The 24,064-nt window shown below is 34.3% G+C and overlaps 1 protein-coding gene across 6 annotated transcripts in view; it reads left to right on the top strand.

Moving 5' to 3' along the window:
- The window catches only part of WDR17 (WD repeat domain 17), a 120,171-nt gene that overhangs the window by 14,840 nt on the left and 81,267 nt on the right, over positions 1-24,064 (top strand). For all 6 annotated transcript variants that reach the window (XR_005553862.1, XM_039320647.1, XM_039320645.1 and 3 more), the window contains exons 2-8: positions 4,307-4,435; positions 4,936-5,119; positions 6,102-6,332; positions 12,130-12,381; positions 12,889-13,011; positions 22,480-22,667; positions 23,822-23,990. Coding sequence is in view for 5 of the 6 variants with exons in the window: in XM_039320647.1 (XP_039176581.1) it covers positions 4,313-4,435; positions 4,936-5,119; positions 6,102-6,332; positions 12,130-12,381; positions 12,889-13,011; positions 22,480-22,667; positions 23,822-23,990 (1,270 nt within the window). In the remaining variant the exon portion in view is untranslated. The remainder of the gene's footprint in view (positions 1-4,306; positions 4,436-4,935; positions 5,120-6,101; positions 6,333-12,129; positions 12,382-12,888; positions 13,012-22,479; positions 22,668-23,821; positions 23,991-24,064) is intronic.

The raw sequence follows: 24,064 nt of genomic DNA, 5'->3' as shown, positions 1-24,064 counted from the left end.
TTTCCTGTTTCTTAAAATTCTTGATGGAATTTCCTTTAAAATAATGACATCTTGGGCAGCAATCTGAAATCTCTTATTGTAATAAGCTTGTATGATTTCATTACGCAGAGGCCTCTTTGTAAAATAAATCACCACATCTCTTGGCAAATTCTTTTGTTTCGCAATCCAAGAATTAACTCTGTAAACTTTTTCCACTTCTCTGCGTAATTCATCTTTATCCATATTCAAAACAAGAGCTAGATCATTAAGCACCATCTCTGTCAAATCTTGATTCATATCTTCTTTCAAACCCCTGATTCTCAAAGCATGCTCCATTTCCCTGTACTGGGACATAAGAATATCCTCTTGTGAAATTTCCACCTTTCTTTCCATATCCTGGAATTTATCTTCAATAAAGTCAACTTTATCTGCGACCTCCTCACTCTAGAATCCAATTTCACAACCACAGAAGCCAGGCCTGATAAAGCTGTTACTATATCTTGCCTCAAAATAGTGTTATTGTCCTCTAACAGCTGCTTCATTTCCTCTTTACTTTCAGATTTATTCTGTTTAAGGAGGTCTTTCATCTCCTCCTTAGTTTCAGATTTGATCTGTTTAAGAAGATCCTTCATTTCCTCTTTGCTTTCAGATTTGCTCTGTTCAAGAAGTTGCTTCATTTCATCTCTAATTTGGGATACAGCATTTCTCATTATATCTTTAATCTCTCGTGCAGATAAGCCTGGCAAAGGAGGAGAAGGTGGAGGCAGTACTGATGGTGTAGCTTTAAGTTGTTGTTGTACAGTTAGAGTTGTAGGAGAGGAAACCACCTTAGAAAGTATAGAGGCCGGTTGCCTCTTTGAAGCCATTTTTCAAAGTATTATTCTCTCTCTCTTAAAAGGAAAAAGGAAAAAAAAAAGTACTAAAATTCTTAAAGTTTAAAAAAAAAGCCAAGAAAAGTGCCCAAAACACGATCAGAAAATAAAGGAGAAAGTTAAAAGCAATAGATGTATTCATTTAAGTCCATATTTTCTTTCCGGAAAAAAAAGTAAAGAACAAAAGAACAAAGTACTTTCAGAACGCCATCTTACTTTCACTCTCCGTGCCGACAAAAAAGAAACAAGGAAAAAGAATCAAAGTCAACTAGAAAAAAATTAAAATAAAATACTAAACTAAAAAAAAAAATCCTTTAAACTGCTCTGTCCGCTTTAAAAATTACTCACCAGAACACTTTAAACGCGGAGATGGTAGCGGAGTTTCCTTTTGTCTCCGAAGAGACAAAAACAGCTGGGAGGTGGAGAAAGCAGGAACTCCGAGGGAACGCTCCTTCTGCCCCCTCAAAAGAAAAATCCAGAGGGGGCTAAGAGGTTCTACCTCTATTCTTGCAATCTCTACCCCTTCCCTTCGCCCGGGAAGGGGATTCCGAGCCGCGGGCCAGCTCGGAAGTAGCCGCCATCAATGTTGCTCCCCAGCGGAAGCTCATTTATGCAATTGTTGAAAGAAAAATCAGGTCCAGTTCCAAGCCAGGAGAAAATATAGAGGCTGACTGCTTAGGAAAGAAGGTTCTTGTTTATTAATGAGCAGAACCAACAACAGTATGTAGTTCTGGGACAGCTGACAAAGTGGCTGAGTGAGTGGATAGATCTTTATAGGATTCTGATTGACTTGCTCCAGGAAGTTATGCAATGTAGTGAGTCTTGTGTCTTTTGCTATTCTGATGGTGGTGGGGAAGTCCTTTTATGTATGCCCTGTCCTTAGAATTTGGGTGGGGGATGTAAATTCTTAATCCCATCAACTCCAGCCTTCGGTGGCTAGAGGCGTTTTGTTCATAAATATATTGGCCAAGTCTTCCTGAATGGATGAAAAAATCTGCATTCCTAAAGGCCAGCCTCTTCAGGTTTCTTAGTTTGAAGCTGTCTTCCTATGGTAGAGAGATACAGGTGCTTTCTGCGTTTTTTCTTCATTCCTCATTTGGGGAAAATATAATATTCTGCCTCTTTTTAATATTAAGGTAACCAACCATCCTCCTTTAGGGAGGACAGTCCTCCTTTTGTGAGTTCTGTCCTCCCTTGAAAAGTGTCCTTCTACAAGTTCTCCTTTTCGATATTTGAAGACTAATCTACAGGGCTTTTTTTTCTCAGAACTCTCAGAACGGCATTCCGGCACCTTTTTTGATGGTTTTTTTTCAACTTTTGCATGAGCTGTGCTACTACCCCATTGGCTTTCGAAAGCCAATAGGAATTGCTGCTGAGCACGCCAAAACACCTGGCCAGCAAAATTTGCACATGTAAGTTGTCTGCAGCGAAGGCAAATTGGCAGGAACTTTGCACCCCTCCCTGCTACCCAACTACACCATCTCCTAGTTAGTCCCGAAGATACCTGGAGGAGACTGGACCAGCGACGCCACGGTAACTTTCTCTTGATCTTCAGCCCTGCTAGGGCAATAATGGCTGCGGGCACAAGAGGCAGGAGTGGCGGGACTGCTGCAGGGTGGGGGTGTGAGGGACGGCAGTGGCTGGCTGCCCCCTGTGCTTTGGGAGCTGCAGTGCCTGCTCTACATGGGACTGTGCAGGGTGGGCGGTGGTGCTGGCGGGGCAGCTGCAGGCGGGGTGTGTCAACAGCGGGCTGCCCCCCGGGGCTGGAGCCAGCGCAGCTGGTGCTTTGGGAACCGTGGGGCCCGTTCTACATGGCGGGGCAGCAGTGCTGGCAGTGCTGGCAGGCACGGCATAATTACAGTATAAAATGTTATTGTTACAAATATTTTTTATTGTACATTTATCATATTATAGTGTATTCTGTATTATTGTTGCAATGAATAAAATGTTTCTTTTATTTACGATATTTTTTTCTTCAATTTATTTGTGTCCTCCTTTACATTGTAAAAAAGTTGGTCACCTTATTAATATTAAGAATAAAGAATATCTTAATCTGGGGAGGGTGGCTTCCTACACTATATTGTAATTTTGACTATAGCTAAAACCTAGTATGAAGTTATAATGTTGAGTAGTAATTCAAGATTTGTGATCTATTTGATTTAAATATTGGGTTCGAACCCACTTTTTAAAAAAATCATTTGGTAAATTTTCAAATATTTAGAGTTCTCTGAAATAGCTCTTTCATTATGTGTTTAGAACTTAGTACCATTCACATACCAAAAACCAACAGTCCATTCAATCCAGTTAACACATTTATAATAAATTATAGTATCAGATTTATTTAACTTTACCATGATATCTAAATATTGGGTTATAAGGGAAAAATAACAAATTGTGCTCTCATTTGTTTAAATAAATATTTTTCCTGGCTTTCTGTTTAAATAACCCCAGTGTATATGTGAAATTATCAAGTGTATACTATAAAAGTCAAATAAATATAGTTTGTCTTGTTGCTTTATTTTCCATAATGAGGAAGGAAGGTCAATGGAGTCTAAGAACAGAACAGTGTTTTTGAGTTTTGGACTGACAAAACTAATTGGATTTTGCAGATTTCTTCTTTAAAGTATGTGTTATCATTAAGAAATAGTTGGCTACTCTGGCATAGGGAATATTTTAACTGCTCACAATTGGGAACCATAAGGCACTACCTCCAAGGTTCTTTCCATAGTACCACATTAAATTATCGATTTGTTGATTATACATGCATTTTTTACTTTAAATTTCTTTTCTTTCTGTGAATTTCAAGCCAAAGTGGACTTAGTATTTTCATTTAGTGTTAGGTGACCAAATCTAATAATGGATGAAATGAATTCAGTGCAGTTAGATAGTATGTAAAAGTTCATATGGGTATATATTCTATTCTTACTTAGCAGCTGCTAAAATTCTCCTATGAAAGGAATAATTGCTTATGTTTAGCATTGAGTTCTCTGGTGTTTTAAAAAACACAGTGTTCTTGTGTGCATGTATAAGGATTGATAGAAATTAATAAGACATTCACTTTTCAGTTTAAGTGTAATAAAAAACTTCAATGAAATAGTTTTAAAAAATGTGTGTGTCAAAGTGAAGATGTGCCTTTTGTATGAGCAGCTGGTGGTGGAATGTACAGTAATTATCCCTGTTTTATTCAAAAGTTGAGTCTTTAATTTACCATTTCTACATTCTCTTGAATTGAAGGCCTAATAATCATGAGCATATATAGAACTTAATATGATATTGTATATAAATACAATTTTTATAGATCTTAAATCTGATTTATAGAAAATGAATAACTGAAGTATTTGCCTTGAAGTCATTTCCTGAAAATCCTTGTTTAATACTTTCCAAATGTAAGTTTTACAGATTTCAGTGGGATTTACTCTAGACTTGTTTATTAGACTTCTCTTTTTATTTTTTAGGCAAAAATGGCACAGGTTAAGCAAGTGGGTCTATTAGCAGCTGGCTGTCAACCATGGAATAAAGATGTATGTGCAGCTAGTGGGGATAGATTTGCCTATTGTGCAACCCTGGCTATTTATATATATCAGGTGAGAAACATTTTAGATTTTCTTTCTATGTCTTTCTTTTCTTGCTAGTATACAAGTATTTAGTATACTGTTTTATAATTTTATATTTTATAATTTTTAAAAATAACTGTTGCTAAAATTATCCTTGATCATTTAGACATTTTTTCAATCCATATTATTTCTGTAGAAAATATTATAATAATACCAATTTAAAATGCATCCTATTTTAGTAAGGAGACTCTTCTGAACCATGTGACTGGTTCTGTAGAATGAATGAGAAACCTAAAATAGGTGAACTAAGGTGAGCTATCTCTTTCTGTTTCTGTAATCTATATGGCTCAGGATCACACTTTGAGTCTCTGAAAAGATATTCTAGATAGAAGATGCAGAGAAAATAGAGAAAGGAATGTTTCCCCAGCAAAATAGATTCTATGCTATTTAATTTTAATATTTATTAATATAGAAAGATAAATATTTGATGTAAAAGAATTTAATTCTTTTTTGTATTTTTAAATTTTTAGTTGGATCAGCGATATAATGAATTCAAGTTATGGGCAATTATGTCTGAACATAAGAAGATCATCACAGCTATTTCTTGGTGTCCCCATAATCAGGATCTCTTTGCAAGTGCAAGTGCAGAAAACCTAGTAATAATTTGGAATGTGGCTGAACAAAAAATTGCTGCCAAATTGCACAATACAAAAGGTATGATATAAATCAAATATTAACATTTATTTACAGCAAAAGCTATCATGTGCTATACACCATGGCTTTAATGCAAAGTTACTCTTCTGATTTAAAGAAATTTGATTCAGCAAAAGAAACTAAAAAAAAAAAAGGAATGAGAGAACATGACTGTTTTTTTCCCCTAGCGGAACACTGAGCAGGATAAACAGATGGTAATTAGAAGTCAAGTAATTTATCTTTTAGCAAAAGCTAGGCTTGATCAGTTTGCATACATAAAAAAAGAAATTCTATAAACAGAATGCATTTTTGCATGTAACTTCCTTTCAGAATAATATATTCAAGAACCTATCACTGCCCTGGTATAGTATTATTATTATATGATAAAAAAACAAGAGCCACGCTTCCCCCCCCCCTGTGCTGATAAATAGTCATGTTTATTTTTGGTAGGATAATATGAAATAAAACAATTATGATTGTTTTCCATTATATGGTACAATATAATGTTGTGTTTTATTACTGTGCTATAGAAATATTCACTGTAATTGATTCCTGATTCTGAACTTTTTGATGTATTTTCTTATAATATTATTTGGCAGTAAAGTATAGATCTTTCCTCTGCCTGTCTACTCACAGCAACTGTTTTGCATCCAACTCCTATAGAATGGTTACTTGAAGTTTAACAGTCATGAAAAGTGCTATTTTTTTAATCTCTTCAAAATGCATTTTGCTTGGAAATCTTAAGTTAATCTATATCTCAGAATTTATAGCAAAGCAGAAATAATTGTGAACTAATAGATCATCATAGATCTAATTTTCTTTGTGTTTTATTTAATAAAGCTGGTATATTTAGACAATATATCTAAAATATTGTTTCCTATCTGTCATTTCCTAAGAGAAAAGTTACAAACTCTCTTTAGTAGTGTGAAAAAGAGGATGCTTGATTCTGGGGATTTGGAAATATGTGTTTTTCTCAATTATTTGATATCTTTTTATATTTCAGGTATCCCTGCGTTTCTTAGTTGGTGCTGGAATATAGGTGATGCTGTTGCATTTGCCTCGCATAGAGGTCCATTATATATTTGGACATTTTCAGGGCCAGAGAGTGGTGTAGTGGTACATAATGAAGCTCACAGTTTTATGTCAGATATTTGTCTGTTTAGATGGCATCCCAAGAGAAAAGGAAAAGTAGTGTTTGGTCATACTGATGGAAGTCTTTCTCTTTTTCAGCCAGGTAAGAAACTTTATGCCAAGGCAAGAGTCAGTGCATCTGATTAGAGCAAAGAAAGCTGTTACTATGAGATAATTTCTTAGATGGTTTCTTTTTTTCAAATTTTATTCCCTTCACTCAAAATCCCAATGCCATGCATTCTTGCAATCATTTTAGATTAAGATGTCACCAGATTTCAATAGTCTAACAGACTTCACAAAATTTGGAATGCCAGTAGCATATATGCTTACTGTCAACATACTGTCAAAATGTATACAAATAAAATGTACAAATAAAAATGTAATTAATTGGCTGTTGATATTGACAGTGATGATGTGTAATGTTGGAGAAGGCTCTTGAGAGTCCCTTGGACTGCAAAGAGGTCAAACTGGTCAATCCTAAAGGAAATCAACCCTGACTGTCCTCTGAAAAGACAGATACTGATACTGAAGCTGAGGCTAACTTTGGCCACCATTGGAAAAGACTCTGATGTTGGGAAAGATTGAATGCAAAAGGAGAAGGGGATGGCAAAGATTGAGATGGTTAGGTAGTTTCATCAACACAATGGTCATGAGTTTGCGCAGACTCAGGGAGACAGTGGAGAACAGGAGGGCTGGCATTCTATGGTGTATGGGGGTTACAAAGAGTCAAGCATAACTTAGCGACTGAACAGCAGCAACAATTGACGCTGAAACAAGAGAGCTAGTTAGGTATAGTGGTTAATGCGCCAGGTTAGAAACTGGAGGACCAGGAATGCTAATCCTGCCTTAGATCAGCTGGGTGACCTTGGGCCAATGATTCTCTCTCAGCCATAGGAAGAAGGCAGTGATCAACAATATCTGAAAATCTTGTCCAAGAAAACTGCAGTGTCTAGTCCTGCAGTTGCTAGCAGCCAACATTGACTCAAAGGTACATATGCATAAAATCCACTTGACAATGAAATTAAATTCGCCTGATATGATCCTTTGAGTTGTGTGTTTTCTTACTATGCATTAGAATGATTTGGAAATAGTGCATATGATAGCTTATATTCCATAACAACTTAATTTTAACTATTTTCTCAGGCAACATTTTTTATTATGCCCATATTCTTCAGTATTCTGAAATAGAGGAATGTTTACTAAAATCATCTGAATTCATTTGTTCTCGTCCGGTACAAAATTGATGCATTTCTATATTTGAGTTCTTACATATAATCTTTTTATAACATATTGATTTATGTATTTTTATTTATTTAAAACATTTATTTAGCCTCCCATCTTTTTTTATTAAAAAGTTTTACAAAAATTACAAAATATACCCCCAAATCCACCCACCCTCCCCCCTCCCCTCCCCCACTTCCCAGAACTGAATACAGGGTAACAAATATAATAATCATAATCTAACTAACTTAACCAACTATATAGATAAACAAATATAATGCGCTTTAACTCCCCTTTAACACAGAATAAACAATTTGCAAATAAACTTAATCATATAAACAAGTTAAAATCCTAATTCATAAACAATACAATATAATAAAAATTTCACTATAATAAACTATTAATAACAATAATATTCTAAAATTTATTCATAAAATAAATGAAACTTTTTAGTCCCGTATTTATTCTGAATATAATCTATCCATCTTCTCTAAACTGAAATATATCTCTCTTGTGAATGATCCTTCAAATAAGCCGAAATTTTTGCCATTTCTGCTAAATTTGAGACCTTAAGGGTCCATTCTTCTATAGTCGGCAAGGAATCTTTCTTCCAATATTGTCCTACCAACAGCCTTGCTGCTGTTATTAAATTCAACATCAAATTAGTTTCCTTAACATTAAAATCTACAATAATACCCAACAAAAATAGTTGAGGAGTAAACTTTATCTTTCTTCTAAAAATATTTTGAATGTTCCACCAAATTTTAATCCAAAAAGCTTTTATATTTCTACAAGTCCACCAAATATGAAAGTAAGTTGCATCCAAACTACCACATCTCCAACATTTGGGCTGCAAGTTAGGATACATACAAGACAATTTTTGGGGATCCAAATGCCACCTATAAAACATTTTATAAAAATTTTCTCTCAAATTTTGAGCTTGAGTAAATTTTACATTTCTAACCCAAATTGTCTCCCATGTGTCCAATAGAATCGGCTCTTGAATATTTTGTGCCCATTTTACCATACAGTCTTTAACTAACTCTGTTTCAGAATCCAATTCTATTAAAATATTATAAATTCTCTTTATATGGGCTCGAGTTTGATCTTTAATCTGTTTTACCAAATTCGCATCCTCTAAAGTAATACCAACCTTTTGATCTAAACTTCACCTAACTAACAATTGATTATACTGAAACTAAGAGTGTACAATATTTTCTTGCTTCAACTCAGCTAAAGGTTTTAATTGCCAATCCTTCCCTACCAAACTAAGTAATTCCTTATAAGAAATCCTATCCAAATTTACTCCCCTAGATACCCCCTCTATCACGTGTCCAGGAATCCCCCAAATTGAAATTTTATAATTTAACCTATAATAATACTTCTTCCAGACACGTAATAAAGCGTTTCTTAAAATATGAGATTTAAAAACCTGATCTACTTTTTTATTATAAATTAAATATGCATGCCATCTGTATAATAAATCCCATCCCTCAAGAAAAAGTATATTTTTATTTGTTAAATTAAGCCAATCATTAATCAGCGTTAAAGCCACCGCATCATAATACAATTTTAAATTAGGTGCCTTAAGTCCTCCTCTTTCCCGTGCATCTTGTATAAACTTAAACTTAACTCTCGGTTTTTTTCTCTGCCCAAATAAACTTATTAATATCCTTCTGCCATTCCTCGAAGTTGGCATCTTTTTTCAAAATAGGTATCATTTGGAACAAAAAAAGAAATTTTGGAAGAACATTCATTTTAACCGCTGAGATTCTCCCCAACAAAGATAACTGTAATTTTTTTCCAATCATTTAAATCCTTTTGCACCTTTACCCATAATGTCTCATAATTATTTTTGTACAACTTAACATTAGAAGCTGTAATGTAAACTCCCAAATATTTAACCTTTTTCACTATTTCAAAATCTGTTAATTTAGCTAACACAGTAGTTCTCAACCTTTTTAATGCCACGATCCCCCCCCCAACCGGTCATAAGTTGAGGACTACTCAACCGATCATAAGTCAAGGACTACTCAACTGGTGCAGCACTGTTTGCAGAATGGGACTTTTGGCGGGCTCAGCAGGGCAGAGACAGCCTGGACAATTCCTATTGGCTTTTGAAAGCCAATAGAATTAGACTCTATTCAAGAGAGTCTATTCTATTGGCTTTCAAAAGCCAATAGAATAAAAGGGAGTAGCACAGCTAAGGAAAAGGGGGGGGGGAAAAATGGCGGACTGCGTTGTTTGGCGACTCCCGTGAAATGGTCATTCGACCCCAAATGGGGTCCCGACCCACAGGTTGAGAACCACTGAGCTAACATATCCTTTTCCTTCATAGACATATTTTTTGAAAGTATTTTAGTCTTATTGTTATTTACATTAAAACCGGAAACTTTCCCATACTAGGTTATGATTTCCACCAAATCCCTTACTGAATCTGTCGGTTGAGATAATGTCACAACCAAATCATCGGCAAAAGCTCTCAACCTATAATCATTCTGTTTTATTTTTATTCCCTTTATTGTAGTTGATTCACGAATTTTAATTAATAAAATCTCCATTGTTAAAACAACAATGGGGATAGTGGACATCCTTGTCTAGTAACTTTTTCAATTTTAAATGCTTCTGTTAATCCTCCATTAATTATAATTTGTGCCGATTGCTGTTGGTATATAGCCTTAAGAGCATGCAAAAATTTATCCTCAAAATTCATTTTCTCTACAACTCTCAATAAAAATTACCAATTTAATTGATCAAGAGCTTTTTCAGCATCCAAAAATATCAAAGCTGCAGGGATTTGATTATTCTTATCCAAATACTCAATTAGGTTAACAATTTGTCTTACGTTATATTTCATATATCTTCCAGTTATAAATCCAGATTGTTCACTATGGATCAATATTTAGCCTCCCATCTTATAACCAACTCTGAGTGGCTCCCAATACAAAACCATATCAAAATTATAAAACCATAAAACATATTAAAACATTAAAAAAGAGATGTGTGATCACATTTTTCTTTATTATTAAAGATAATCTGTCTTTTTAGATACAAACATCTGGGAGGAAACATGTAGATTTGATAGAAAAAGCCAGATATCCTGCAAAATTTGAAATCATGTTATGTTAAAAATAGACTTATAATAGATAGAAATGTAAAAATACTACTATTTCAGGATTCAATTTTTAAATTGCCTGTAATCTACAGTAGATTAGTAGGTAATGAAGCACTGTTTAAGTGTGGTAGTCCCTTGAAGAGGAGAGGATTGCATATGAAACTACCTTCTTCCATTAATGTATGTGTACATATTGTATTAGGGATTCCTCACGTATAGCAGGAAGAATACACTGCAAATATATATAGTAAAATAAAATAAATAGGGGAAAAATCATGCAAATGTAACATGCTGCTGCAGAATTGCATGTGTTAAACTAACTAAGGTATTAGTTAAAAATTAAGTGATTGTACTTTCCTATCATGAATTCAGCATTAGCAAGTATTGTTTTGTCTATTCAAAATAAAAAAACAAAAAAACCCTCCAAACTCTTTCAGTGCTGTAATTTAAGACTGAGTCATTACTAAATAAGTAATGGATGCAAGGATGTCTTTTAATTATTAGTATTTAGCATTTTATTCAACATGTTTTCTTTATTTTAACTAATTAGATCTCTATAGCAACTATCACCAATGGAGGCATCCAAGAAAAAAAGGGCAATAAGGTAGACAGACGTATGTCCACAATTGAGCTCAAAATTTCTGTTGCTTAGTGAGACAGTTGTTAAGTGAATTTTGTCCCATTTTATGACCTTTCTTGCAACAGTTGTTAAGTGAATCAATGCAGTTGTTAAGTTAGTAAATACATTTGTTAAGTAAATCTGGCTTCCCCATTGACTTTGCTTATCAGAAAGTTGCAGAAGGTGATTACATGATCCAGGACACTGCGACTCTCCTAAATATGACTCCTGATAGTTGCTGAATGTTGATCACGTGACCATGGAGATGCTGCAATGGTCATGAAAAATGATCGTGTCACATATTTCATGGCACTGTAACTTTGAATGGCCACTAAATGAACTATTGTAAATTGACGAGTACCTATACCAGTGGTGGCGAACCTATGGCACGGGTGCCAGAGGCAGCACTCAGAGCCCTCTCTGTGGGCACGCGTGCCGTTGCCCCAGTCCTAGGCCTTCAGCTGGGTTTTATTAAACCTTTTCGCTTTAGGGCTCTGCCGCCATGTGCAAAAAAAAAAGGTTCAATCAATCAGTCAATTTCAACTTCTCTTCTTGCAAAGTTGGGATTGATTGATTGAACTTTTTAGTCCCACCCTGTCTGCCGTTACCACCGCAGCCACGCCCAGCCAATGGGCCACATCCACCCGACATCCAACGATGCATAAGTGATTTTGGGTTGCAGTTTGGGCATTCGGTCTCTAAAAGGTTTGCCATTACTGACCTATACTAAGCCTTCTATATTTTCAGCATGGAAGTTCATAATGTTTACTTGACTGTTATTCTGTTGGGACATGATTTGGAGGAGAAACCAATTCAGTGTATATTGAAAATTAGTTCACATATTTATATTTCAAATGTATGCAAGTATAACTATTTGAACACAGTGATTCTGTATATAGAATTTTTCTCTGTAAATGGATACATTGCATATTTTTATTTTTCAAGGTTGTAAGAGTCAGAAACATATTCTGAAACCAGAATCACTTGAAGGGACAGATGAGGAAAATCCTATCACTGCTCTTGAATGGGACCCTCTGTCAACAGATTATCTTCTTGTTGCAAATTTGCATAATGGAATCCGTCTTGTTGATTCAGAATCTTTCTCCTATATCACAGCCTTTAATCTTCCTAGTGCAGCAGCATCTGTGCAGTGCTTAGCTTGGGTTCCTCGTGCACCTGGAATGTTTATCACTGGAGGTACAAACATTTTTTTTTCCATTTATATTATAGTAACATAGTATGCAGGGTATACAACAAACTTTTTTATCTCAGTAGATTAACTTTGTTACCAAATTATCAAAGTAATTGCATAATTAATGTAAAAGCAAGGATAAATCTAATATTTTAAAATGCTAGTTAGTTTTCTGACGTCACTATCACTTCCTTCACAATGAAAGCTTTTCTTTCATTATCTTTTTTCTTACCTTTAGTCTGATTCTAGAAAATAAAATCTGATGGGGGGAATTCAGAATGTTGGGTAAAAATTGGCATTAAGTGGACAATATGTACATTGGGAGAGAAATTGCATTAGATGGATAATATTAAATGATACTGAAAGCAGAATTTTTCTACCATATTTCAGTCTCTATTTCTGAAGTCATGCTTAATGCTAATTAAAAATCCAATTAGATTTTTGTCTTTTGTTTTTAATTATTGCATTGTATTATTTTATTAAAAATTAAGTTAATCTTTTTTTTAATATAGATTCTCAGGTTGGTGTATTGCGTGTCTGGAATGTATCACGAACAACACCAATAGATAACTTTAAGTTGAAGAAAACGGGTTTCCATGGCCTACATGTACTTAGTTCTCCTCCAAAGAAGAATAGTAAGTATACATATTTATTTTTTGATTTGAACATATTCATGGAAAGCTGTGTGCCAGATCAATGAACCTAACATTTAGCTCGTAAGTGGTTCTGTATGGCAACAAAATATGGACCAATTAATGTCTAATAGTTCTTCTGAAACAACCAGAACTTGCATATAAAGCAGTTCTTAGAGTCATTCAAAGGCATTATACATCTTTCTCTTGTAATGTATCGATAAAATCATTAAAAATCAATTCCTTATTACAGGTGAGTCACCCAAACTAAATAAAATGTTATCAAATGTAGAGAACACGGTTATAAAATATAATATTTAAAATAGAATAAGCCATATGAGATAAACAATCTTGCATTAATTTACTACATCAATACCAATACTGTACGTGAGTTTTACAAATTGCAAAAACAAATTTTGCAATGGTGAATGTTACCTTAGAATTCTTATCTGCCAGTAAAAATGGAACATAAAATTTGTCAGTTTATCCTGCAAATGTGGTTAGAAGATCTGCTAAAAGGTATGTCTCGATGAAAAATGCAGTACAACAGAATATGAGTATTGTACTGTATTACCTTTTTAAGTATTGCAGAGCCTTTCTGCATATGGAATTTTATGAAATGTTTCATTCAGATGTGCTGTTCATATAACATTAAACTATAATGTTAGAAAGCTATTTAATTTAACTTATCAAAATGCTTTCGGATAGTAACATTTATTGATCACTGTGTACAGCATCGTACATTTTGTTCCATCTTGTCTCTGAAAGGTCTAACACACAAAAGAAAAAGAAATGTTGCTTTGTTGTGCTTGTATTGCCACTTGCATTTTAGGTAGCCAAAATCTTAGGGAGCTCTGCAGTTTCCAGAAACAAGACCAAGTAGATAACATACAAACAACTATCAACAAATATTCAAAGGTATAAAATGCACAAAGGAAAACAACAACCCACAATCCTTCCTGGATATCCTCATTAGCAGAGACAGCAATGGCAAACTAGAAATACTAGGTTATCATTAAACCACACATACCAACCAAGTGCTCCACTGTCAAAGGAACCACCCAACATCCCACAAAAGAAGTTGTGTAAGAACACCATTCAGATAAACACAAACCCACTGCAGCAACCCTGAACATCAGGAAAAGAAAACATCATCTATACAACATCTTCCAACAAAATGATATTTACACAACTTAATTAAAAAGTGCCTGACAACTCAACTCAATATAGCACAATCAATACAAACTGTGAAAATGATAACAGCACCATGTAGTATATCAAAAATATCTCAGAGATTTCCGGTTTTGCATCGCAGCAAGACAGATGCAGGAAGGCAGCTGCCTTCCTCACCCAATTTCTCCCTGTTGGGGGCCCTAAAAGCACGCTGCCTTCCGCACCCAATTTCTCCCTGTTGGGGGCCCTAAAAGGGCCTAAAGTCACTCCGAAGAGGCGATGAAGAAGGAGGATTGCCTCGTTGATCATGGAGAGATGGTGGTCTTTCAGTTTGATCCAAGGAAAGCCCTCCAAACAGGTGGGAAAGACTGGCTACATTCATGTGGCCAGCCATTAGTTGCTAACAACTGAAGAAGCAAAGCACTAATTAGCATCGTAAACACATGTTTGGAACTGGGTGAGAATATTGATCCTTTCTTTACTAATTTACAACTGAATTCCCTGGGAAAGGCTCCCAAAAAGCTAAAACCTCTGAATGTGAATGGAAGCGGCATTTTAATTTATTTTATGGGAGACAGAAATACATAATACTGAAGTGGAAGTAAAATAAAGCTACAGTTTTGATAAATTTGAGACCTGAGAAAATTGTTAAGATTTTCTCTTTGAAAAAAATCATTGAGGTGAAATATAAGAAATCAATCTTTTGTCTTACGAATGGAAAATGGATTTTGAATGACATCTAGTGGTGGATTTGAGTATAGCACTACAACTAGCTTCTTGCCTGCTTGGTGATTCCTAGCTTAAGGGAGAACAGCTGGCAATGAAGGAAAATATTTTGATATACTTATCACCCTGACCTTCTTGGACTATAAACATCTATTGAGTTTGGACTTTTAATCTCAAGAACTATTGGGAGAGAAAGAAAAACTTGTCTTTTGACTACGTCTGGCTGGGAGAGACTTTTGAGCTGGTTTCAGGATGGTTGAACATTTTGAATACTTTAAACATTGTGGATTACAACCTTGCCTGACCGACAGTTCTTGGACACCCGAGACAAAGGATCACTACAAAATATTGCTTTTAGGACTGGACCCATATTCTGGAACCTATTGGATTATAAAGGTTACACATAAAGACTAGAAAACTAGATGAAACTTTGTTCTACTCTTATTAAGATTGGTAATACTAGAGCAGGGGTCTTCAAACTTGGCCCTTTTATGACTTGTGGACTTCAACTCCCAGAATTCTTCAGCCAGCATGCCTGGCTGAGGAATTCTGGAAGTTGGTCCACAAGTCATAAAAGGGCCAAGTTTGAAGACCCCTGTACTAGAGGATCTCCAGGAATAATGTCTCAAGAAAAAATAAACACCTTTCAGAAGGAAATATACTCTATGCTACAACTAATTCAACAAACAATTGTTGCACACAAAGAGGACACAGAAAGAAACCATAATGAGACTAAAAACAATTTAGATAATATAAATGAGCAAATCTCCAAATTAAATTTACAACTAGAAAATTCCCAGACAATGACTACAAAGCATAAACAAATAAACCAGAAATCAGAAGATGAAGCAGAGGAAATGGACCTGGAGACGGAAGAGATAAAAGAAGGGAAATACAAACTACCATGTACATATAAAATACTGCAAGACTTAGCCATAACAATGAAAATGGAAAAGATGCTTCACCCCTTAGGTCTGCAAAATATATCTGATGATAAGGAAGAAGATTTTTAAAAATGGAATATAGAGCTGTCAGGAGAAATGTCACAACTTGGGAGACAAAAAATGAAAAGAAAAATTGAGGGAGAAAGAAAGTGGGAGTTCCTTAAGGAATATAAATGGGCAGAATTCCCCCCCCCCAAATACCCTACCTAAATTGTCTTCCTCATGCCAAGCAACTTTTACAAAAATGGAAAGAAATTCCTGGGTTATTTAATTACCTTAGCTTGGAAAGCTACTTGGCAAAGAAAGAAAGTGAGAGTTAGATTTAAAAAACAGAAGATTTGACCCATTAGAGGGGGCATTACATGTTTAAATATTTGAATATAATTAAGAGAATGGATGACCCCTAGATATAATTAGACTTTTATAATAAAACATATGATTTAGAATTAAAATAGCATTCTTTTTTTCTTTTTCTTGATATGGGAAATATGAAAATAAGAAGATGACTGGTATGAAACATTTAGCTATATAAGTGTAATTAATATTGAGAAAACCATAACTAATATTTCAAATACTGATAGGAAATCAAACCTTAACAAGAGCATGAAAACAGGATATTGATTTATGAATTGATATTGTTATTTGTACAATATTAGTAAAAGATGATGAGGATGTTTATAGCTAAACTTGTATACATCAATAGTAACAAGAATTGTAACACTGTAATGAGGGGAAAATGGAAGAAATATGGGGAAGAAAGGATCAGGGAAAAAATACTGGATTGTGCAGCACTGAACAGATTTATATTGAAGAAATTAATGTTAAATATGTGAACCCAGACAACATGTTGTTTACTAAGCACTAAAGATTGTAATTTTTAAAAATCAATAAAACATTAAAAAAATATCTCAGGACTTCCGATTCCGGATCGCGGCGCCTCTAGTCGCATGACGAGTCTCCTCGTAAGCTAGCTTCCCTCCACCAGTAGACCCTTATGTGGGTTGAAAGTCGCCCTGGAGGACGCAACTACCGTCAAGGAGGCTGTGCTCGGCTGCGGAGAAACGGCGGCTCCTCCAGCTGTCCGAGCTAACTCTGAGGGCCGACAGAGAAGAAGATCGGCCAGTAAAATGGCCGATCATCCAGCTGCACCAACCGCAAGTCAAAGAACATCTAAGCATGAAGAACCACTGTGTGAATCCGGGTGAGACCTTTCCTTCTCTCGCTATTCTGATTTTTCCTGTAAACAGCTTTTGACTATTTCCCTTTTCTAAGAAAGCGGTGGCTGCCTATATGGGAAAAAGAGCTAAAAGTTTTTTGGGGGTTTTTTTGGTTTTTTTTTTTACTATTGGACTTTTTGGGGGGATATTTAGGGGAAAAGAAGAAAAAAAGGACACTGTTAACTTTCAATTTTATAATGCTGGAGATACCTCTCTTGTTAACTTTTTTTTTAAAAAAAGAGAAAAACTTTTTTTTTTCTTTAACTTTATTAACTTGGAAAAAAGACTCTACAGTCCATTGAGAACGTCTGGTAGCGAAAAGCAACATTGCAACTGTACTTCTCTTTGTTATTTGAAGAGGGATTGGACTTTTATTGATAACAAAAGAATAAAGATAACCTGACAGCTGGGTGGTGAAGCTTTGGAGGGGGACATTTGTGGATCTTTTTCAAACATAGTCTCTAATAAAGGAACAGGCTACTCTACCACCAAAAATGGAAGAAAGTTATCCATATCTTGACTACAATTTAATACTGGAAAAAATTCAAGAATTGGCAGAAGACTTCAAAACTTATTTGAAACCTTGGAGAAAACTTAAAGATGCTACCTTGGAACCTCAAATTGACCCTCTAATAATGAATCAAGTTATAGAATAAGGAACAATAGAGGAAGAACAGAGTGATTCTGAACAGGCCTTTACACACCAAGATATACAATTTAAAGAATCAGAGACACTATACTTACAACCCAATTGTGAAACTACACTGGGAGAAAACGTGGAAATCACTGAGCCAACTAATTCTACACAACATTACCTACAACTGATGAATAACTTTGATGACCAAGAAATAATTGTAATTGTCTTAATTCAACTATTAAAAATAACACAGATTGACATTCAGATGTGATCCTTTGGAAACTACAATAAAGTGGATAACTTATTTCTAACTATAACATGGAATAAAGGTCAATATAACATTCAGATAATATTGGCAAAAGGGAAGAAAAGTTTGTTCAGTTTGAATTGGTCAGAAATTTTTGTAACCAAATTTTGAGGCTTGATAACCAAAAAGTTTTAATATGGGAACAAACTTGGCATAGAAAGAAAGCTAGAGTTAGGTTTAAACATGACATAAAATGTTATTTGATGGGTTAAAAAGGCTTTAGAAGTCTTGTCTGACTTAATAACGAATAAAGGATGTGAATTTATTGTTATCATAGTTGATAATTACTTGAAGGAGTAAACCTTATTAGGAGTTTAAAAGATTTTATAGACGTAAACTGATGAAATGATAGAATATATTTAAAAAAATAGAAATGTATTTTTGGACTTATTATTTTAAACATGATAATTATGTTGCAATAGAGAGAGAGATTTTGTCTGATTTAATGATGAATGAATGATGGGAATTTGCTGATATTATAGCTGATAAGTATTTGAAAGTGTAAGCTTTATTAAAGGGGTTAAAAGATTTTTTTGTAGATATAGATTGATGAAATGACAGAATATATTCTCAAAAATGGAATTGTATTTGTTGGATTTATATTACTATTTTAAATATGATAACTAGGCTGTAATAGAGAGAGAGGAAGAGCTATTTGTGATAGGGAAAAAATTAGTCTCAGTGAATGATCTATCATTAAGGATACCTGAAATCCCAATTATATGTTCATTAAAACGTAATTGGAGTATGAGAACTGTAATTAGTAAAGTTTAAAAACAGGATATAGATTGTTATAATCACAATGTGACTGAGGATTTTTGCTTGATTGAATTTTATCTAAAACTGTATTAATTTTAATAAGTAATATTATATTTAGGAAACAGAGAGGAAACTTTTGATAATTAATTTGAGTTATACTTATATGATTTTGTTTTTGAATGATTTGACACCCTGACCACCACGTTGTGTCCTAAACTTTTGTAAAAATGGAAAAAACCAATGAAACTTTTTATATATAAAAAAAATATCTCAAAAACCACCAACAGACTACTACATCCACATGGCATCAGTGTAGCACACAAACTAACTATAGCTCTCAAAAACATCCTAAGTAAACCAAAAGCCCCAGAAGAGTCATCTTCCACTTATGTAAGGATTTCAACAGCCAGTATATAGAACAAATAGACAGGAGATAAATAGAGCATACCCATGAATACCAACTAGCAGTCAGAAGACATGATGAAAACTCCTTAATTGCACAACACATGGACAGACTTAATCATAGTTTCACTGGGAAACTGTGACCATCCTAGACCAAGCCAAGTCCAAAAATGCTAGAAAATTCCTGGAAGTCTGGCACTCTGACAAATTGGCTTTCAACAGGTACATAGATATAAACAACATTTATTGTATACTATATACCATTCAAAAAAGGCAATCAAGCCAAAAAGGGAACAAAAAGACCACAATCAACACCCAGATGCGCACAGATTAACACTAAGATTAATATTAGACCAACAATTAAGAAGCATGCAAGACCCCAGTTAAGGAGCTGCCAAATAAGCTAACAGTAAACAGCTGAATCAAATTACTATCAAGACTAATAGGAAAAGCCATTAAAATATAAAATGAGAGCAAAATCCACTTTCTACTATTACTGATAATATTACCTAATTTGGGTAATGAAATATCTGCAAAAAAAAAAAAAAAGAAGAAGAAGCTTGGAGAACATCAAGGACCCTTCAGAAACAAGAATGTTTTGCTCCTTCATACATTTGCAAATGCAGATCTAATGTTTTATTTAGTGTCTGGAGATCCAAAGGATCTGCCATGTTCCTGACTTCCTGCTAGGCGTTTCTGCATGGGGTTACATGCATTACATCATAGCATAAGGGCATTATGATTTGTTTTATCCTTGATTGGTTTAAGGACTGTTTTGGATAGTTAGGAAATTAAAAGATAATCATTTTATAGCATCCTATTTCTCTTATCATTCTATTTAGTATTTTTTTCAGTATTCCAGTATTCCTTCCAAACTTCATCCTGCTGATTTTAAATAAAACTGAGGGTATAGATTGGACACAGTTCAATAGAAAAAGAAAAATAGATAACATAGAGATAATCTTTGAGAAGCTATGCAGAAATAGTTAGTTTTACAAAAGCATACTTTAACCCTGGGAAATAGGAAAGATTAGAAAGAAGCTCAGGATAATTCAAAGTATTTAAGAAGGGAAAGGAACATGTAGTCAAACTTCCAAGATTCTCTTATTATAGTCTATCTGAATAGATATGGTTCCAACCAAATTTGTGAATCTTGTTTCCTGACATGATTGGCTTGGAAAGGTTGATAGAGGTCACCACCGTGAGTGCCACTTCTAGCTGAATAATTTGTATCTTTCCACAAGCAGCAGTTAAATCTGTTGTTTTCTTAAACTAAATTAGCTAGGAGAGGACTTCACAATATCAACAAAAATTACCTATAAGAAACTCCTGAGTATACTTCCAGAACTTGTATTCCCTGCCATCCAAAATAGTAAAATCCCCAGGCGCGTTCTTTGCTGTATTGTACTGCTACTTCAATATATTGTGAAGTAAACCAGAAACACGTTAATGAGTTTCCCTCTCCTAATTATTCCCAGTGGCCAGATGTTGCATCATTTCTCATATTGATTTACGTTTTTGGTGTTGCTTTGTCAATTACTTCTTCATCAACATTCTTTAATAATCTTTGTTTTGATATACATCTGACATAATAAAAACATGAGAATAGTGGAAAGGTCATTAAGATCTTGCATTATTGCTAGTCATCCCTGTGCCAACAAGAACCTTTCAGTAGCCTCTTGCTTGGCATGTTTCTAGCTAAAGATATAGAGTGGTTTATTGGTAACATAATAACATGATTTAAAAAAGTATGGATTTCCTGATCAGAATAGTATTCATTATCTCATAGTTCTGTCCTCTATTAATTAAGTGGTTTCCGTTTTTAATAATGTGTAGGATTTTCTCTTTTGTCAGTGTTGTTTATTCAGTACTTCAAATTCCCTTTCTGAAAATATCAACGTACTTGTATATCCCAACGGAACTGCTTCAAAAGTTCTTGGATGTGTCTAGTGGTGTTCGGGCGAGCATTATTGTGAACCACACCAGAAGTGGTGCCATAGAAAATCCTGCCAAATGTGAAGATGCCAAAGGAGTACTGCTAGTGAAGTTAATGGAATGTGGTTCAACCATCAGTTCAGATGTCTACTGTGAAACATTACGAAAACTCAGATGAGCCATCCATAACAAGTGTCAGAGCATGTGGTGTGGTTTGGTTCACAATAATGCTCGCCCGCACACCGCTAGACATACCCAAGAACTTTTGAAGTGGTTCCGTTTTTGATCGCCCCTCTCCATAGTCCAGATTGGTGCCAAGCAACTACTACTAAGGAATTTCAAACTTTGTAAGATATTATGACAAGTGCCTCAATTTGAATGGTAATTATGTCAAAAAGTAATGTCATGTTGTAGTTTTCTAATGTGTATAATAAAAGTTCTGTATCTGCAAGTGTCTGTCATTGATAACCAAACGGAGGTTTATTTCCAAATTGCTGTCATAATTTAATATCTTGATTATTATTCCTTTGAAATTGTTGTAACTATTATTACAAAGAGTTACTTTTACTATTTGTAAAAATAGTAACCCAGAAAATAATCACCTTCTCTTAATCTATGCTCTGTGTTTTGATAGATCAAGTGTTAATGGGATGTGAGATATCTTATGTAATTTAGTAAATATTACCCAGTTCTTCAAAGACTTCTCTAAACTTCTGTTTTATCAGCTGGAAGAAAAATTATTTGTTATTATTTCAGAGTCCAGTAACTAACTTAAGCAACTATAGGGGATTTCTGGTTTCTGCACTGAGCTAAGACCATATTTTCTGACTGAATGATTCATATCCCAGTTCTATTACATAATCATGTAAATTCTAGTTCTCCTTAGGATGAAAAATGAGCCAATAACTTTGGACCAATCATTCTTAGCCTGTGAAGTCAGACTTAGATGATAAGCCGGTTGGTCAATTTCTGTCAGAACCAATGGATTAATGTAGGGTTGAAATGGAAAAAAAGACCCTGCAACTGTAGGAAAAACACTGGGAGGGAAAAAGAGTTTTAAATTATAATTAATTAATGATTATAATTAAATGCCAAGTAGGTATAGCTTTGGGTGTCAATACCTGCACAAATTTTGATCTCTTTGATAGTTGTTCTTAAATGGCTATTTTTTCAAATTCATTAAAACAATCAAATATATTTTCTGGGACTTATTTTTTTCTGTCTCACATTTAACAGTTTTCTCCAACTATAATAATTTTAGTGCAAATATTGTAAAATATTATGCAAGAAGATTTTTTTATCTATAGTTAGCAACAGATTTAAAGGAGAAGAATGGAAATTATGCTAATAATATTTTACCTTTTCATTCAGCATTTTTTTCACAGTCTCGTACAAAAAATCATCATACATCATCTACAAGTGAGGCTGTTCCACCTCCAAGTCTAACTCAGAACCAAGCATTTTCACTTCCCCCTGGACATGCTGTCTGCTGTTTTATGGATGGTGGAGTAGGGCTTTATAACATGGGAGCTAAGAAATGGGAATTTCTTAGAGATTTGGTATGTTTGTTCTCTTACCTTAATAACAGATTCAGATCAGTTCAGCTGTATTTTATAGTGAAGTAATCTTATTCTAGAGAGTATTATCAGAACATTATGTGCAATATAACTCATGCTTGTATACAGATGCCAGTCCTCATTCTGTTGTTTCTATCACCAAAGTTCCATTACAATCTGGCTATAGGAATCATTAATAGACAATTCTTGGTAGTTCCCTGCTATAACCACTACATGTTTCCATAGTAGTCATTCTTGAAGATATGGATTATCTAATAGAAAATATTTCTGTATATATGAAACACTGTAAAAAAATTGCAGTCCAGCAAATAAAGCACATAAAGAAAAACAATGAAAGAAATATATTTTAAAATAATTCCCCATTTTGATAAACATAATAAATAATTTAGTGGAAGAATAGTGTCCAGCGTGATATTAAACAGTAATTAGCAGCTTTTGTCAGCAATAAGTTAACATAATTTATAGAATGATAATCTACAAGAGTATTGAAAGAACCTATGTGGTTGCTGTGATGAACAGATGATACTGTGAATCTTATACAAAGCCCCATTTAGTGGATTTCAATAGACCAAATTTCTATCTGGACATCTCCCTAAATTAATGCAATAATGTTTGAATCTGCAGTAGTCTCAATTTTATTTTAAATTTAAATTAGTCAGTTAAGTAATTATAGACATTTCTGAAATATTTCCATATTCAATGGATGTTCAGAAGTAACACAAGTCTTCTTCCCCAGAATGGTCCATAAGAATAAGATTGCATTGTATTCTGTCAAAAAACATAAAATGCTGTCAATCAAGGTATCTCAGTGACAATAATCGTCAATATTTATGGACATTAACAAAACTCTAGGTATGTGTATATTTGCATTTCACGGAAAGCTTTGTACAATCCCAAATGACACATTCCTTATTCCAAAAGAAAGACCACAACATCATATTATTTGGATCTGGTAAAATACTTTAATTGTATCTGTGTGGAATAATCTGGATGAAGGGCAGCCTAGAAATATGAAAATCAATAAATAGGGTTTTTCTTTTGCTTTAAGGTGCATTTATTTTAAAAGATAAAACTAGGAGAAAGGAAAGTATATAAAGTATACAAGAAGTGTTCTAAAGAGTTTATTTCTGTTCTAGGGTCATGTTGAAACCATCTTTGATTGTAAATTCAAACCTGATAACCCTGACCTTTTAGCTACAGCATCATTTGATGGAACAATAAAAATATGGGATATAACTACTTTAACAGCTATCTGTACCTCTCCTGGTAATGAGGGAGTCATATATTCACTTTCATGGGCTCCAGGTGAGAATATTGAACCTTCAAAATTTTGGTACACAATTGAAAAGAAAATTCTAATTGATTGTGGGAGATATTTT

Source organism: Crotalus tigris, unplaced genomic scaffold (assembly GCF_016545835.1).
Source record: "Crotalus tigris isolate CLP2741 ecotype Arizona unplaced genomic scaffold, ASM1654583v1 scf7180000023675.2660513, whole genome shotgun sequence".
Taxonomy (NCBI): Eukaryota; Metazoa; Chordata; class Lepidosauria; order Squamata; family Viperidae; genus Crotalus; species Crotalus tigris.
The sequence above is the reverse complement of the archived record's forward strand: the minus strand, read 5'-3'. Positions and strand labels throughout refer to the sequence as shown.